This window comes from Grus americana, chromosome 8 (assembly GCF_028858705.1).
Source record: "Grus americana isolate bGruAme1 chromosome 8, bGruAme1.mat, whole genome shotgun sequence".
NCBI classification, from domain to species: domain Eukaryota; kingdom Metazoa; phylum Chordata; class Aves; order Gruiformes; family Gruidae; genus Grus; species Grus americana.
Genome location: NC_072859.1, coordinates 22,794,283 through 22,810,659, shown reverse-complemented (window position 1 = coordinate 22,810,659; position 16,377 = coordinate 22,794,283). Strand labels below are relative to the sequence as shown.

Genomic DNA, 16,377 nt, shown 5'->3' with positions numbered 1-16,377 from the left:
CTGTGATAGGAAGAAAGTAAGCTGTTACAACTCACGTGAGATTTCTGTATCAATTCCTCTTTTGTTATTTCGCCAACTGATTCCAGGTGTGGGCAATTGCTGCCAGGAGATGACATTTCAGAAGCTGTATTTTCGGAGATCCTGTAGCTGGGATTTTCAAGACCAGGGAATCACTTGTCAACAGAAGTAAGAATAAGTAAACCCAAATTCCTTACAGTAGGCAGCAATATTAGATATCTAATATGCAACCTACACATCACTTTTAAAAGAATGTTGCTTTTTAAAGTAAATTAGTACAAATAACTTTATTTAAGAGAATCTAATAGTCCAAATTGAACACAGCTGACTTCTAAAACAAAATCCCCTGACTTTTAGGGCATAAATTAACAGAATCCTGAGTGGAGCAGTGCTGGTTTGGATTAATCATTTAACTTCATGGCCTCTACCATGACACACCAACGACATACAAATCGCAGTCTTCAAGCCTACCCAGAACTGGCTTTGACTGTATATTCTGGAAAGGGATCTTACGCAACACTGCTGAAGTGTGCTGAAGCTGTGAAGGCTAAAATGCAGGAGCACATGACTTGCTTGTCAAAGGAGAAAAACTTTATCTTGGTTTTACTTATTTACAAAGACAGATTCTAGATTCAGGCATATTATATATCAAAAGCAAACTGAAACTTGTAACTCATATGTAGTACTGAACACTCAGCGAGCTTTCCTCTTGTTTGAGTTCTCTCTGTCCATCCAAGGTCTCTGATGTAGACAGAGAAACTTATCAGAAATAAAGAATGCTAAATACTCTATCATTATTTTGATGGCTGCACAGAAAGTGATGATGTTTTACGGAAAAAAATAAAAAATTAACTCAGTAATGTTCTTTTTATATAAATACTCCAATTGACTCATGCAGATAAGAAACAACCAAGAACTTCGTTCCGGTTTTGTCACTTAAACGCTTACTATTGATGCCTCAATCTCGCTAAAGCTTAAATCTTAAGCTTTCTTTGCCCAATTCTTATCTGCCGAATCTAGCATTCCTTTATCAGGACTTGCAACTAAACTCCCATTCTAACTCAACAATGCACACTCCTTGATCTGTTCGCAGCCTTTAGCACTGTTATCAACATCTCCTTCCACTCTGCCTGTTTGCTTTGGCAGCTTTAGGTCTGTTCCTTCCACTATATGACTAATCACTCCTTAGAGTATTGAGTAACTTAGAGCTTTGACAGTGTGGGGGAAAACAAACTGTACCTAGCAGGCATCTCAAATACACTTTCTAGTACACTTCCAGTTTGTTATCTTTGACTTGTTCTTTACTTCCATTGCCTTGCAATAAGATCGCTTTGAATCAAGATTCATTTCAGTTCCCTTTGATTATGAAAGTGGTTTTTTTATATACATGTGTGTGTCTGTGTGTGTATGTATAAATGTTCTATATTATTCCTATTATACATGCATGTATGTACCTGCATATATACTTAAAATATATTTTATTTATATATAATAAATATCTTGTGTATTATATAACATGCATACATATACCATAGTACGTACGTGTATCTTTCAGTCTTTTTGAGTGTCACGTTAACAGCTGTTCAATAAAACATTTAAGAACTTATCTCACAAGACTGGAAATACTACAGTAAATTAGTAATTCAGGATTTCTTTTTCAGCATGAGGTCTAAATTCTCTTCCTGGACCAATGGCATGACATTTTAAAAGCATTATTCTCAAATATAAGCTGCAGCTGGAGAGGTATTTCCTCAGTTCAGTGCCTGTTTGTAATCCATATGCAGTATTGCTGAAAGACACTTCAAATACAAAAATGATAGTTTTTCAGGCCAAACCTCCTCAACTTCAGTCATATTAGCAATTCTGCTTTGAACTATAAAGTTCCTTTTCAGAACAGAAATGGAAACATAAATGTACATTTCATTTTGCACATTTTGCAAGGTCTGTTAGAACGTTAAAAATTGACAAGCAAGTTTCAAATAAAGCCCTGACAACCTTAAAAAATTCAGTGTGAATTAATGCTGATTTAACACAAATGCTTTAGAAAGACTGGTATAACAGATTAGTAAATCTGTAGGCTTTTTTTTTTATGGAATAAGCTTTCTGAATGCACTATTCCAAGTAATAAAAAGCAATGAACGGAGACTTCACCTCGTTTGTATTTAATAGCTACTTTTCACACCTGAAACCATGCAAATCCAAAGGTGCGGTCCTGAACAAACCCAAACCCAGGAGTTCTGCTCACACCAGATTCTGTTTTTTGGTGCAGTCTGCATCTCCTCATAACAATCATCAGAAAGACCAAAGCATGTTGAAACTCGTGTCCCTACAGATGTGGTCCCAATTCCTGTCCATACAGAGAGCATCCTTTGTAGAAATCTAGTTAACCTTATAGATTCTTTACATGTTATTATATTGGCAGAGCTGAATGGCCTTTCTTTCACCTTCTGTTAACAAAATTCTTACACACCTCCTTCAATCCTGTAGCAACTGTGGTAACTCACAGTACTGCCATAACCTTGGTAGCTTAATATACCTAGCTGCAGTAACACATTTTGTAAAATTTTATGTTAAAGTCTAAAACTGTAAAATTAATTTCAAAACCATGACTCATCCTTCATCTCTCTAAGTCCTAGAAAGCCCACAGGGTAGCCCCTCCCTCGCTCTCTGCCCTTTCTCCATTTGGCCACTTCCCACTCTATCTGAAAAGATTGCTTATCTTCCTCTGCTGATGTATCTCATTATCACATCTGCTTTTTCACAAGCTTTGCATTGCATTGACCTCATCCATTTTGTAGTTTCTCTTACATTCCATTTTATACTCCTGTTCTGAAGCTGGAGTATATGTCCATAGCCCCAGTGATACATGATAGTTTGTACTGGGAAAGAACCTAGAGATCCCATATGAACAGCTCTACTGGGTCAGGTAAAAGGTCTGTTTAACCCAGTATCCTGTTTCTACCACTGACCAAAAGAAGACATCCACAAGAGAATAAAAATATTACAGGAATATATAGTTTCCCTGAATCCGTTCCAGCTCTGGGGCTTCCTGAACCAAAAGTTTATACATTAGAAAGACAAAGGCTCTGGAAAGGAGCTATACCGGTAATTTCAGCCTTCCTCAGGTTGAAGAACTCTAAAAAATTGTTATCAAGACAGGAATTCTTAAACAGCAATCACGTGTCCAGTGGTAACAAGGCAGTTTCTGTCACCTTTCATGGAGCCTTCAGAAGTATTCTGTGGTCTCACAGGAACCTCAGAAAAAAGACTAGCTGAAAACCATGGACCTACACATACAGGACACAAGAAGCATCTTTGTTTCACTATCAGATTAAGAACAAAGTAAAACTTAACTGGGAATAGAACTCAAGTTTTCACAATAACTGTGCATGATCATATTCATGCAATAAGCTTCTCATCAAATGCTTCCCATATATTTGGGAAAGGACTGTGCAGTCTCACCCTTATTCTCCCTAGCTCTCTCCATTGTTTCCACTGAAAGGTTTGTTTTAGCCCACCTCAATGCATCATACTACATCATTCAACTAACTGAATCATTTAATGTTCAAAATTAGGACTTATTAACACATTTTTTTACTTAGCGCATGCATAGCTGGTCATACTTCAAAGAAAAAAAAACCCACCCTGTAACACTTATCTTGAACTCTAGTCTTTTTTTTTTTTTGTTCCTGTTTATTCTTTGCATTCACTAAGAAAAAAACCATTTGCTCGTGAGCTGTCAGAGAAATGTGCACCATAATTTAAAGCATCATGACCAGCAATCTATTTATTATTCAGCAGAATTCCATGGCATCACAGAATTGTGTGATTCCTACCACTGAAGAACTATCACACACACAGAAAAATCCCATCAAACACTAAGAGAATTCAACTGATTTTGAAAATGATGTTAGGCTCTTGCAGGGAGACTAATATTTCCTAAAGAAATATAACATTTTAAATTCTCTCTCAAAAAAAAATTTAATTAGAGTTATTGTTTTCATCTGTCTAGTTATAGTAGTTAACATTTCAACAGATCTTGACATAAATACATATATATCTTTATTCCGTTGATGTCCCTAAATATGGAGACATTTTATCAGAACATTTTACAGCGTTCAGTTTGGGAATGCTGGTAAAAGATTTTAAGAATAAAAGGATTATTCTGAAGACAGCAATTACCTGAAGCAGTAATTGTATCTTCATTATAGGCTTTTATTATTTTGCCTGTACAGCTCTAAATAACAGCCTTTCAAACTAGTAAGCTCTAAGTTCAAGCTTCTTTTTTGCACTTGCAGTTAATTTACTAGTGATGCACTTGAACAATCACATTTAACATTTATTTTCATTTTATGGCAACAAAATAAGAGTGATGTTGTGTTCAAATTTGTATGTGAACATTTAATTACTTAGAATACTAAAGAGTTCTGGAACTTCAGTGATTACTTGTCATATAGATATTCTTCACACTTCAAAAAAACCCACCAGCACTCACTCCAAACTATACATGCCCGTTGAAGATACAGCCTTAGATTTACGTATTCAGATTTTTAAGATGTATATTTTTCTATCATTTTTTTGCAGAACTGTGTTGCTCTTTAAAAACTTTACTGGATTCTTTGACAATTATCACAGAAATTACTTCAGCATAACAATGTACAGGAATAATATGTTACCAAACTTGAGAACAGTCTTCTTAGGTCAAGAAATAGGGAAGATTAATCTTAATTTCACACACTAAGTTCCTTAATATTCTGTTAATCAGTAGGTGGTTTTGATTTTCACTTCCCATCCCTCCCTATTTCTACCTTTTTTAATCTATCCACTCTAAACACAAGTGTCCCATTTTCTTAGAAAAAGATGACAACATCAGTACCAGTACTAACTCTAGTAGAAAACTTACTTTATATTTAGAGTAAACCCTGGTATTTTCCCCAGTAAATAACAAAAGCTTACTCAGTAAGCTGATGAAAGATACCTGGTCCTTCTCTTCAGGCACCAAGAGCTATCTGTTCAAGCAAGACACAATTTTTAAGTCACTTTCATTGTATTTTTTTTTCTGTCATGAAGTACTGTTTCCAAAGAGAAAGGACATTAAAAAAATTCTTGAGTCGAAGGTATATCCTCTTACAGGGTTAGCCATTTTTCATCTTATATTGCTTTTTAAAGTATATAGACTGTCCATTCATTTCTTTCTTCCACCACTTTAAATCCTAACTCTGAAACCCATTAGCTGACCTCTGTGTTTCTAAGAGGATTTTCCTAACTCAGGCTTTGCCTGCGCAGAAGTCCACAGGGATTTTCCACGAGGTGCTACACCAGACTTTGTTCTCCAGTCTGCTTCATCTCTCCTACACGGGGATGTGTAGAGACTTCAGGGAACGAACCGAGTAACTTACAGGTAAATTACTGTTTTAGGAATTACATCGTATCTACAACACCGCGGGCGCACGGCTTCAACTTTAGAAGGCATTTGCGGAGGTCGATTCCACGCTCTTTGGCCGCCTCCAGCACGCAGACAGGCCGGCAGACGCGGGTACCACCCCGCCTGCCCTCCGCCTCGCACAGACACCTGCCCACTCGGAGCGGGCGGCCCGGGGGCGGCCCGCAGCTCAGCGGCCCGGCGGGGGAGACAGGCCGCGCACCGCCCCCGGCCCCCGCCCAGCCCTCCGGGAGCGCGGCGTCCCAGCCGCCCAGACAGCTCCCGCCGGCGGCGGCCATCACCGTGCCAACACGCCCAGCGGGCCAAGCCGCCCTGGACTTTGAGACCGGCCGGACACACCGCCTGCCACACTCCTGTCCCTCCTCACGGACGCCGGACCCGACCCGCCTTCCCCGCCAGCGGCTGAACTTTCCCCCCTCTTACCGGAGCAGCCAGGAGGACGCACCGTGCGGGGAGTCCAGAGCTAAGCCGGGCCGCGGCCAGCCCCGCGGTTTACACCGATGGCGAACCTCAGCCTCCAGGAACAGCGGCCCTGGCGGACGGGGCGGGTGGGCAGCGCTCCCCCACCCGGGATGCAGCGGTACAGAAGGCCACTGTAGCGGAGAAGGCGCGCACCCAGGACGCGGCCCTTCACGCAGACAGGCGCCCGCCGACTGCGGCTGCAGCAACACCGGCTGTGGGACGCGCCCCGCACAAAGATGGCCGGGCGGAGCGTCTCCGCCGCTCACGTGAGCGCTGCCCCACACAAAGATGGCGGCGGCAGGCACTCACCCCGCCTTGTCCGGTCGTTCGCAGAAGGCTGCCCTCTGTAAAGATGGCCGACGCAGACTCCTAACGGAGCGGGTCATCCTCACGTGGCAGGGACGGGGGCTGCCTCCCAGCCGACCTCAGCCGCTTCTCGCTGGCCCGGAAGCAGATCCCCTGCCGGTCTCCTAGCAGCCGCCGGTGCGGGGAGGGAGCGGCTCGTGAAGGGCTGTGGCTGCTGCCCGTGGCGCCTGCCCCGCTGCTCGGCAGGTAACTGAGGGCGGCAAACCGCAGGGCCGCCGCGCAGCGGGACCCCGCCCGGGCGCAGGGAGAGGTACGCCCGCCTTTGCTTGGGCGGCTGCAGGGACGGGGGCTGAGTGACACGCGGAGCCGGCACCCTGGCTCTGTCCGTCGCCTGCTCGAGGTGCCGCACGGCTGGGGCACTCCCGACCGCGATGCCGGGGCTGCCTTGCCTGGGGAGGGCTCGGAGGGGCCGGCGGGAGGTGGCTTCTGCCCCCGAGGGGGCCGGCTACGGGGGCGGGGTTTGCTGCCTCTGTGAGGCCGGCCGGGCCCCGCTCCGTGTCCCGCGGCGGGTAGAGGCTCCCGGCCTGAGGAACCGCCTGCGGCACGGCTGTGGCCGGAGATGCTGGCGGAGAGAACGTAGCCGGTGGTTAAAGCTGACCGCTCCCTCGGCGTGTGGGCCCGCCCTTTGCCTTCACCTCGCTCCGTGCCACGGCTGTGGTCGTGAATGTCACGCGTCAGGGACTTCGCCTTGTCTTTAGTGTCAGGGAGCAAGAGTGATGTCCCTTTTAACGGGGGAGATTACGTCAGGCTGTTGTATTTAATCCTCATCATGTTTCCGCAAAAAATTAAAGCTTTGCATGAGATAAACTTCTACTAGCTGCTCTCAAATCTTTTAACTCTTTTAGCTGGCAGATATCTTCAGTAGTGATTGTAGAAGCAAGGTTGTTTCCATGGATGATTTAGAGGCTATAACGAGTGAACTGCCAGCTGCTTAAAGCAGACTGAGTCCTCTGTAGATCCCGGTTATATATATACAGGTCTCTGCTCAGAGCGGTTGGAAGGAAGGGGGCCTAAGCTGAGCCAGCAAATTTGTTGTCTTCTCATTAAGCACGAGTCTTTACTTGGAAACATCAATCAAACAATTCATGTACCTGTTACATAAGAGATTTGAGCTTGTAGAACAAAGCTGTCCTGGGCTTCTCTTGCATAATTTAGTATGTATCCTTCATTTGACAGGGTATTCCAGAGACCATCTGTGACTGTTTTCAAGATAGTTCCACTTAATGAGGTTATGGGAGAGAAGGAGCCATGTCAGAAGAAGCTGTTACTGAGGCACGATTTTCTCTGAAGGCTGTAGCTTTACGGGTATTTCATCTTCCCCTTTATTGGTATTGTTCTCTTAACCAGGTAATGTATACATTATCTGAACGTTGTCACTTGTGGTATATGTCTAGAAGTTTAATTGTAAAGTTGGACTTACTCTTCTGAGTTTAATATGAATTAAATTTGTAGGAATATCTTGATTTTTAGTTTATTTAGAACACTGAATTAAAATAAGTGGGTTTTTTGTCTTTTTCTCTTGATAAGTGCTTAGTGCATCGTCATACATATGACTGAAGAGATTGCTTTATCTGCAACATCTATATGTCTTCATTTTGCAACAGCACTGTTTTTCATTTCACAACAGCACATAACTGTCATTAAACTCTTAATGATAGTATTGAGTGTGGTCTGAAATATTTTCTAGATTGCCACTCACCAGACTAATCTGAATGATAATTCATTAATGCAAATCAAAAATCCTGCTTGATTAACTAAGTGGCACGTGACTAAAACAAGACAGCGATTCTTAAAAAACGGGCTGGTTTTGCTGTTTGTTTGTTTGTTTGACGGAAAGATCTTCAAAGAAAATCTTAAAGCTCTATTAATTTTAGCATTTCCTTTTATCGTGACCCTGGAGTGATTTTTTTTTTTTTTTTTACATATATTATAGGCTTGTTTTCACTATGTAAATGGCAACATGGATAGCAGTTGCTCAAATCTGGGTGAAGAGTACATTATGATTTTTAGTTTTCAAGTTGACAAAAGGTGGAAGTATTGTGAAACTGATGTTCCCTGTCTGCAGGGAATCGTAAGATTTCTCCCTAGAGCACCTCCTTGTCAAAGACAGGGAGGAGGAGCTGTAATTGTGTTGTAGACATTGAGAAGAGAGGTGTTAGTTGCCTATAAACTGATAACTGTGATAAGTGGTAGAGGGAAATAAGTCTGAATTACTTGAGATAATATTAATGCTTCAGTTGTATCCCTCAGAGAAATTTCTTGAAGAGTGAGCCATATTCTGATGCTATAATATACAGGAGAAAAAAAAAGTGTTTCTAGTTGGCTGTATAAAATATGGTTCAGTAGTTTTTTTCCATTCTGCATATGCTGAGTCATTGACAAGGATAACTAAAAGAAAAAAAATATTTATAATTAGGAATGCCAATAATATTTTTTAAAAAGTAGATATTTGCAGGTCCTAATAAAGTTCTGCTTTTAAAACCCATGTCTTTAGTATGACTGTATTTTATTTTTATTGAATTAGATGCTTGCAAGCAAAACCTATGCCATTTTTTGTATTTCCATGTAAATGCTTTTCAAAGTGTTACTACGTATAGAACCAGCATGAGATCTTCTCAATCTTAGCTACATCTGATTATTTTCACATTTTTCTGTATTTGCAGTACTTAAAAATTCTCACTGCAAGATCACTGATTTCTTCTTTATGTTGCAGTGTATGCATATCCTTTTTAAATACCATGTGCAACTCCATTACCTGCAACTATTAACTTTCCCCTCCTTAGAGGTTTTCATTTTACTGTTAATTTATTTATGATAGTACTTCTAGGCACAGACAAGATTGATTTTTTTTTTTTTTTAATCCACTTACAGTTCTTTAAAACCTTGAAGCTCACAGAATGAAGTGCTAGAACTACAGTTTCAGTCTCAGTTATTTGGTTATTAACTGTTTTCTGTTAAACATAATAGTCTTTTGTAAGCATAAGTTTGTGCTGTGTTTCAGGGATTTCCTTTTCCTTGCAGAACAGTGCCAGGTTTTTGGCCTCCATCAAGACACAGTACCACTAAGGGCAGGTTTCTCAAGTCAGTGGTGTTTCACTTGTTGATTGCAAACTCAATGCAGATCAAAGCTTTCAGTGCTTCTTTAAATTACACCACTCTGATAGTATTGACCAATTGCACAGCAACCAGGGACTGCCAGAGTGCAGTGGTACTCTGTGGGCAGCTCTCTATTGTGTGAGGAAACATTCCTCTGTATTAGCCCCAAGGACTTCAGGTCTGGTTTTCTCCCAGCAGTCTGTTTCTCAAGTAGCATAGGTTTCCTAAAGATTTTGTGGATGTGGACTCTGGTTTCCAGTTAAACAGCTCTTTTCTTCCTCGTATATCTTGTCATTTTGAACTTTATAAACTTTGTTAATGGCATTTAATTCCAGTTGCTGGTATAAATGGTTCTTATTTGCTGATTTAAACATTTGTAAACCTATGACTGATCTATATTAAAAATAAGACATAACAATAAAAAAACCAACCAGGTTTATTTAGAGAAATATGTTTAGATACATGTTCTTCCCAAATTGAAACTGCATGCAAATGTTAGCTTTTGGATCCTCCGCTCTTTCACAGTGCAAGAAAACAATCTAGTTGTGAAGGGTGAGTTTCCTCTCAGTATTTTTTTTTTTCCTGTTAGAGAATTAGTTAAGGCCCTGCATTGTCCTGGCATTAAAATACCCAGATCCCCATTGTTTGTGGATTTGCAAAATACTTTCTAGTTCTTGGTGCTGCAATATGCGTCTCGGTGTGCCCACTCACTTTGTCCCACCAACGCCTTTGTAAACTCTCTCACCTACTGGCCATCGCAAATTGTGAGAAGCAGTTAGTCTGTGTCCTTACTCAGGGTTGGTTGTTTCTCAGGCTGTGTGAGAGCAGCATCTCTGATAGCCCTCAGACAAACTATAGTCTAGGTTGGACACGCCAAAAGGAGGGTAGGAGGAAAGGTGGGAGTTAAGGAGAATATATTTGCAATGAAGTCACACTCTTTTATTTTCAGATAAAGCTTTCCCCTGGATTAAAGAAGCTTTTCACAGTAACAGCAGTGAGTGCAATATCTGTTATTTTTCTGGCCCATCATTTTAAAAGAAAACGTGGAAAGAAAACCAAGAAAGTGCCACCATGGGAACCAAGTCATCTAGTATTAGAGTGTACCAAAGCAGCTGCATCAGAAAAAGGTACGTGAAGGAACCTCCAAGGTTTTTTTGTTTGTGTCTTGGAGGGGAAGAAAAGGGATGTGAGTAGTAAACAACATGTAGTCGAAAACAAACTATTTTCCTTTAATGCTGAGCAGGTTTGAATTGTTGAAGTAGAAATTGTGCAAATTAGGAACACAATTACAGCGTTTTATAAACACACTGGTCTTGTTCTCAAAGCTGAAGTTTTAATCATGAATTTGGATTAAACCTTTTTTATGAATAGTCTATTAACAATGGGGTTTGCAGTTCTTGTGGACATATCTCAAGGCTGAGAAAAGCAGATTTAAATTATTATAGGATGGAAAATAATTATGCCTAAATGCATGGTTATTGTTATAGATATTGACTGCTCTAATTTGTAGTTTCTCATATAGAACTGTAAATAAAAGAATAATTGTTGGTTTTTTCTAAACTAAATTTTATTGAAAAAAGTAAAAGCAATTCTTGATACATCTTGCTAACAAAAGATACAATGTTTTGAGTTTGCAGCAACTTTAAAATCAGTGTCTCTGTTAGGTTCTAGTTGTTCCAGTAGTCGGCAAAACTTGACTCTTTCTCTGAGCTCTGCCAAGGAAAAAGGATCTCAGTCTTGTATCTATGCAAATGGGGGACTTTTCAGTAAATACTCCGGTTCAGTTCAGAGTCTGGTCTCGGTAAGTAAAAGTGTTTTAAGGCTCTTGAATGTCTGTGAACTTGCACCTAATGGTTTCACTGACCTGAAGCGACTTTCCTGAACAAGCTGCACAGAGGGCTAGAGAGGCCATTGTACTACATAGTAAATATATTTTCTAGATAGATAACTTGGATGTAATGTACTCTGACAGGAATGCATTTTTAAGGATACTCTGTATAACAAAGCTTCAAAATTTGTTTTTTTAAGGTTCAGAGTGCCACCTCTTGTCACAGTTGTGCTTGTGCCAATTCTAATTCCTGGGATAAAGCAGACGAAGATGATATTAAGCTTGTCAATATTCCAGTGACCACACCTGAAAATTTATATTTGATGGGTAAGTTATACTAAGAATATTCAGCATCTGCCAACAATGAATGTAAATAATGTCTTGGTTTTGTGGCAAAGTAACGCTTACACAATGTTATTGTGGTGTTCTTTCAGTGTCCTGTGGGCATGTGTCTAAGAACATTTCCATTAAATAATGAAATCTTACTTGATCTAGAGTTTTTTAAAATACATATTTTTATTCCTATATTTGTAGTAGTAAACCACAGAATTATTTTAAAAAGTAAATAGGAAAAAATAGACTGAACATTGTTGCTTTAATCATATTGTGAACTTCTTTGTCTTTTTAATAAGGCAGACGCTTTTTTTTTTTAAGACTAGGAATTGCTATCTCTGCTATAATGCTTATTAGCTACATACTTTCCTGTGACTCTAAAATGTGAATACATATGGAGTGTATTTGATGGAATGGAGGTACTGCTGATCTCCCCTAGGCATGGAGCTTTTTGAAGAAGCGCTGCGTCGATGGGAGCAGGCACTAACTTTCCGTAACAGGCAAGTTGAAGATGAAGCAAGCTGTGGTTCCATTAAGCTGGGAGCAGGAGATGCAATTGCAGAAGAAAGTGTAGAAGTGAGTATATTAAATCTATAATCTACTGTTGATGCCCTGACAAATCGTGGCATTTTCTTACCTGAATCTTTTCAAATTCTGATTCAGTTACCAAAACTGAGAATCAACTCAAGTTTCCAATTTAGTGGCATTGCATTTAAAGGACATTTAACTTTGTTCCTTTTGATTTTTTTGATTGGTTATTTGGAGGAGAGTGGGAGAGGGGGAATTAGCTTTATTTATTTTTTGGCAATTGCTGTTGCATCAGTGTTTGTTTCTGGTGGTATTATCGAGCTACCAAGCATGCTAATTTTCTGCACAAAATCTCTTGGGTCATCCCTTTCTTTTACGACTACGTGAGCAGATTTCTGCTTAGCAAAGATAAAGGACCTGTGAAAGATGATGAATTCATGAATATTCACAAATAATGTGCTTGAACTTTATTAATAGTCCTGTGTGCTTATGAACTAAATGCTAAAAATATTTTGAAATAAACATATACCTGCATGGCTTTTTTTATTTTTAGTGCAGTAAACATCACAGATAATTTTAAAGTATTTTTAATTTCAGATTTTATTTTTATTACACTAAATGAAATATGTCTATGTTTTGAAGAGTGTGTATATTTTGGATGTTGAAGTAATCACCTGACAGTGTCCTTCTTGTGTTTGTAGGAAATTAATGTGGCACAGTTTGCTCTTTGAAGGCTTAATGTTCTTAGATTTTACAAAGAAATCTTACAGACTGTGAACAAATAGAAAATCTTCTAATGTCTGTCTTCTTGCAGGATATCATTAGTGCTGAATTCATTCATAAGCTTGAATCCCTTCTTCAAAGAGCTTATCGTCTTCAGGAGGAGTTTGAGGCCACCCTTGGGGCCTCTGATCCTGCTTCTCTAGCTAATGATATTGGTGAGTACTCCTATTTTACATTTTTATTGCTTGTAATAATGACTCTTGTAGGGGGGGAAGTCACTGAAATATCCGCTGAGCAGAATTATATATATCAGCAAATAAACAGAAAAAAAATCAGATTCTTTACGTTATTTTGTAATATTTGATGTAGTGCATGTATTTTAGATAAGAATGGACTGAGAGGAAACTTTTTCCTTGTGGTATGTTAGTATAACTGAGAATTTTCATAATACTTCTCAGTTTTCTAAATTTCATGTTGATGTGGGTATTTAAATATTTACTCAGTAAGTATACGACCCTTTTTATAGAATCGGTGTATTAGAGTGTTTCAAAAGAAGTTTTATGTCTTTTGAAACTGTCAAACTGTGTATGCATGTACTTTTTTTTCTGTCATAATATTTTACAAAAAAACCCCAACAAAACCAAACCAGAAAGACTTAGTCTGAAACAGATATCCATTACCAAATCTCTTATGATTGACTAAAACCAGGATGTTAAAATGGCAAATATAATGAGTAGTTGCTATCAGACATGCTGTTTAAGTACAGATAGTTTGATTATTTTTATTTAAAGAATTGTTTTAAGATGTTCTTAAAGACTGATACTATTATGCTCTTTCATTTTTTCAAGATCAAGCATCTGATCTCAAATAACTGTTGGCCTTTAAAGGCAGAACATGTTCTGGAATTAGGTTTAGTTAGTAGTCTTGTTTGTCAGGCTTCAGCCTGACTGGCACGAGGTGGCAGTGCTCTCATCTCTTGTGTTATCCTGCAGCTACTAAATACAGCTCTGAGTAAGGTGGGAATTAAATTTAGGTTAGAGTTGGCTTTCTGACATATCTGCGTACACGTGTTAATGTCATTCTTAAAGCAGAAAAGTTTGAATGTTTTATTTTGGTGTCTGAAACCATAAGCCCTAACTAAAGTTGCATTGTATATCCATTATTAAATTAGAAGTTCATTTGTAATCTCTGTCTTCAGGCAAAATTAATAAAATGGTATTTAAAGGACTCAGTGTGATGTTCAATGTGTTTAGTTATTGTTTTGCTTGGTTACCCTGGAAGTATTTTAAATTCATGTTTTATTTTTTTAGATGTGATAACTGGATTCTTGTTTACCAAGAATGTTCTGAGAATTGAATTCCTTTCAAATGTTCTTTGTAGAAATAATTTCTGATCTCTTGAGTAGTTGTCTGTTACTTTATTATGAATTTTATTTGTGCTGGCCCCAGTGAGTAAGGAACACAAATAATGAAGTGGTTTAGTGGGTAGTGTTTTCACTGTTCAGGATTTGGGGCTCTTTCATCATTATCTTGAATTTGTAGCTTGAACAGCAAGTAATATATTAAAGAATGCTTCACTCTTTCAGAATGTCTTAGAACAAAACCAGAACAACATCATCTGCTTCCAAGCACTGTGGCGCTTGGAAGATTTAATACAGAGGATATTTTTGTTCAATATTTGATATAAAAGCATTTCATCTATCAAAATTTCTTAGATAATTTACTTTCCTGTAGGATATGACACTGAGTGTAGCATATGAATATTTGAGGTAGGATGTTTATTGAGATTGACTTTTTTGGGTAACTTTCCTGGGAGAGACAGAAAAGTATGTTTGGGAGAATCCTAGAGCCTCTCTTATGGGTTTATTTCCACCCCCTTCCCCCCCCCCCTTTTTTTTTTGTATTTGATAATCTAGTGAAAGAAAACGAAAGCTGCTGTCAACAGACTTTCTTTTACTACCCCAAAATGTACATGTTAACATGTAATACCTTTTTTGTTTTACTTCTGTTCAAAGCTTTGAATTACTCTTTTAGGAAGTATGGTAGTATAAACATTGATCACTTTTTTTTTCCTTTTTGTGCGTGTGCACACACATGCATGTATTAACAACAACAGGAATGGAAGGCTTCAAGAGCTGCAAGAAAAAGCAAGTGCAAGAAAATTATGAAATCCCAGTGGCCAAAAGAAATAAAGATAGTACAGCATTCTTTACTAAGAATAATATTGTACTGCAAAATACAAATGGCGGTTCTGAACAGAAACAGAAATGTAGGTGCCTCTGCTCTGTAGGGATGTATATAATTTGTGGCAAAAGAGGCAGCATCTGCTAAATCAGAATCAGTAGTCCTGGATAATTTATACCTAAAACTTCTTAAAGAAGTTAGATAAAGAAAACACCCTAATCCATCATTTACTATTCACTAATATTGGAAAGTGGGCCAAATGATTGGGAAATCACCGATTTAGTTCCAAATCTTAACCAACCAACACCAAATCTCTGACACCCAAGTTAAACATCATGCCTGTGAAATAACAGAGTTGCTAATTTGCAGTTCTGTTACCACAAACAACATAATAAAAGGTGTAATTAGTGCCAGTTGATAAGGTTTCATGGTAGGCAGTTTTTCTTGGACTGCAGGTTTTTGAGAGATCATTTGGGCATTAAAAGCATTGAATTAATGAAAAGGAAAGGTTAGTAATACTGATCTGAATTATCTGTTTAAATGGTTACAATCTAACAAATTACCTTTGAATCCAGTCCAGTATGGATTGTACATACAGATCAGAGATTTTAAAAGAAAAATAATAAAGAAACACTCTTGGAATACATTAGGAAAATTAGGCATCATAGTCAGTGTCAGTTCTCAGCACAGTGTTGTAGAAAAAAGATCATTGCTAATCTTGGGCTACATGAAAAGGACAACATCAGCACAGAAGCAGAGATAGGATCTTGGGTTTGTATGGTTTTAGAATACTGTGTCCAGTTCTGTTGTTCATATTTCAGAATATATGGAAATATTAGACAGCTCAAGCCATAAAACGGTCCATGTTTTGGAAAAACAAGCTAATATGTGGTTTAAGTCGTATATGTCCAGCTCCTTATTGAAGAAAATACTGAGGGGTGACTGACTTGTTCTGAATAGCTCCTTACACATGGAAAAGCTATGTGGTGCTGAGGGATTTGTAGACCTTGTTGTCAAAGTCATAACTAGATCCAATTTCTGGTTGTTCAAGTGAAACCAGTTAAGTTCTGAAGTGAGTTTCCTCTGAAGCATGCTGAGGGTATTTCAGTGTTTTAGATAAAGATTTTTTTTTTTAACGCTGTTTTGAGGGGTGTTTCTATTTCTCTTTGAGAGGAAGGGATGGACTTGGGAGTAAATGGTCACTGTGGTCTTTCTGGCATTTAAGTGTTTCCCCTTACTACTACTATTTTTTCTTCTTTTGTGGGCCTTGAAGTGGACAAGAAAAACCTTTTGATGTCCTTAATACGTTCATAACATTTGCAGCTTGTTGTTAGAATACTTATAACCAGATCTTACGCTTCAGGGTTTCAACTGTTGACTCACAACCGTAATCAGAA

General features: G+C 38.9%; 2 protein-coding genes across 14 annotated transcripts in view; one reads left to right on the top strand and one right to left on the bottom strand.

Annotated features, from left to right (window-relative positions):
* The window catches only part of USP33 (ubiquitin specific peptidase 33), a 44,038-nt gene extending 37,692 nt beyond the window's left edge, over positions 1-6,346 (bottom strand). For 3 of the 11 annotated variants that reach the window (XM_054832988.1, XM_054832989.1, XM_054832987.1), the window contains exons 1-2: positions 6,233-6,317; positions 36-147 (exon numbers count right to left, since the gene is read on the bottom strand). In XM_054832988.1, coding sequence (XP_054688963.1) covers positions 36-147; positions 6,233-6,309 — 189 coding nt within the window. In that variant the 5' untranslated portion in view covers positions 6,310-6,317. Of the gene's footprint in view, positions 1-35; positions 174-3,121; positions 3,639-5,884; positions 6,198-6,232 lie in introns of those variants that run through there. The other 8 variants (XM_054832995.1, XM_054832996.1, XM_054832990.1 and 5 more) reach the window with 5 other exon arrangements.
* MIGA1 (mitoguardin 1) overlaps positions 6,344-16,377 on the top strand; it is a 42,285-nt gene continuing 32,251 nt past the window's right edge. For 2 of the 3 annotated variants that reach the window (XM_054833035.1, XM_054833033.1), the window contains exons 1-7: positions 6,344-6,475; positions 7,466-7,636; positions 10,335-10,512; positions 11,050-11,186; positions 11,414-11,540; positions 11,986-12,122; positions 12,889-13,012. In XM_054833035.1, coding sequence (XP_054689010.1) covers positions 7,538-7,636; positions 10,335-10,512; positions 11,050-11,186; positions 11,414-11,540; positions 11,986-12,122; positions 12,889-13,012 — 802 coding nt within the window. In that variant the 5' untranslated portion in view covers positions 6,344-6,475; positions 7,466-7,537. Of the gene's footprint in view, positions 6,540-7,465; positions 7,637-10,334; positions 10,513-11,049; positions 11,187-11,413; positions 11,541-11,985; positions 12,123-12,888; positions 13,013-16,377 lie in introns of all 3 variants that reach the window. The other variant, XM_054833034.1, reaches the window with a different exon arrangement.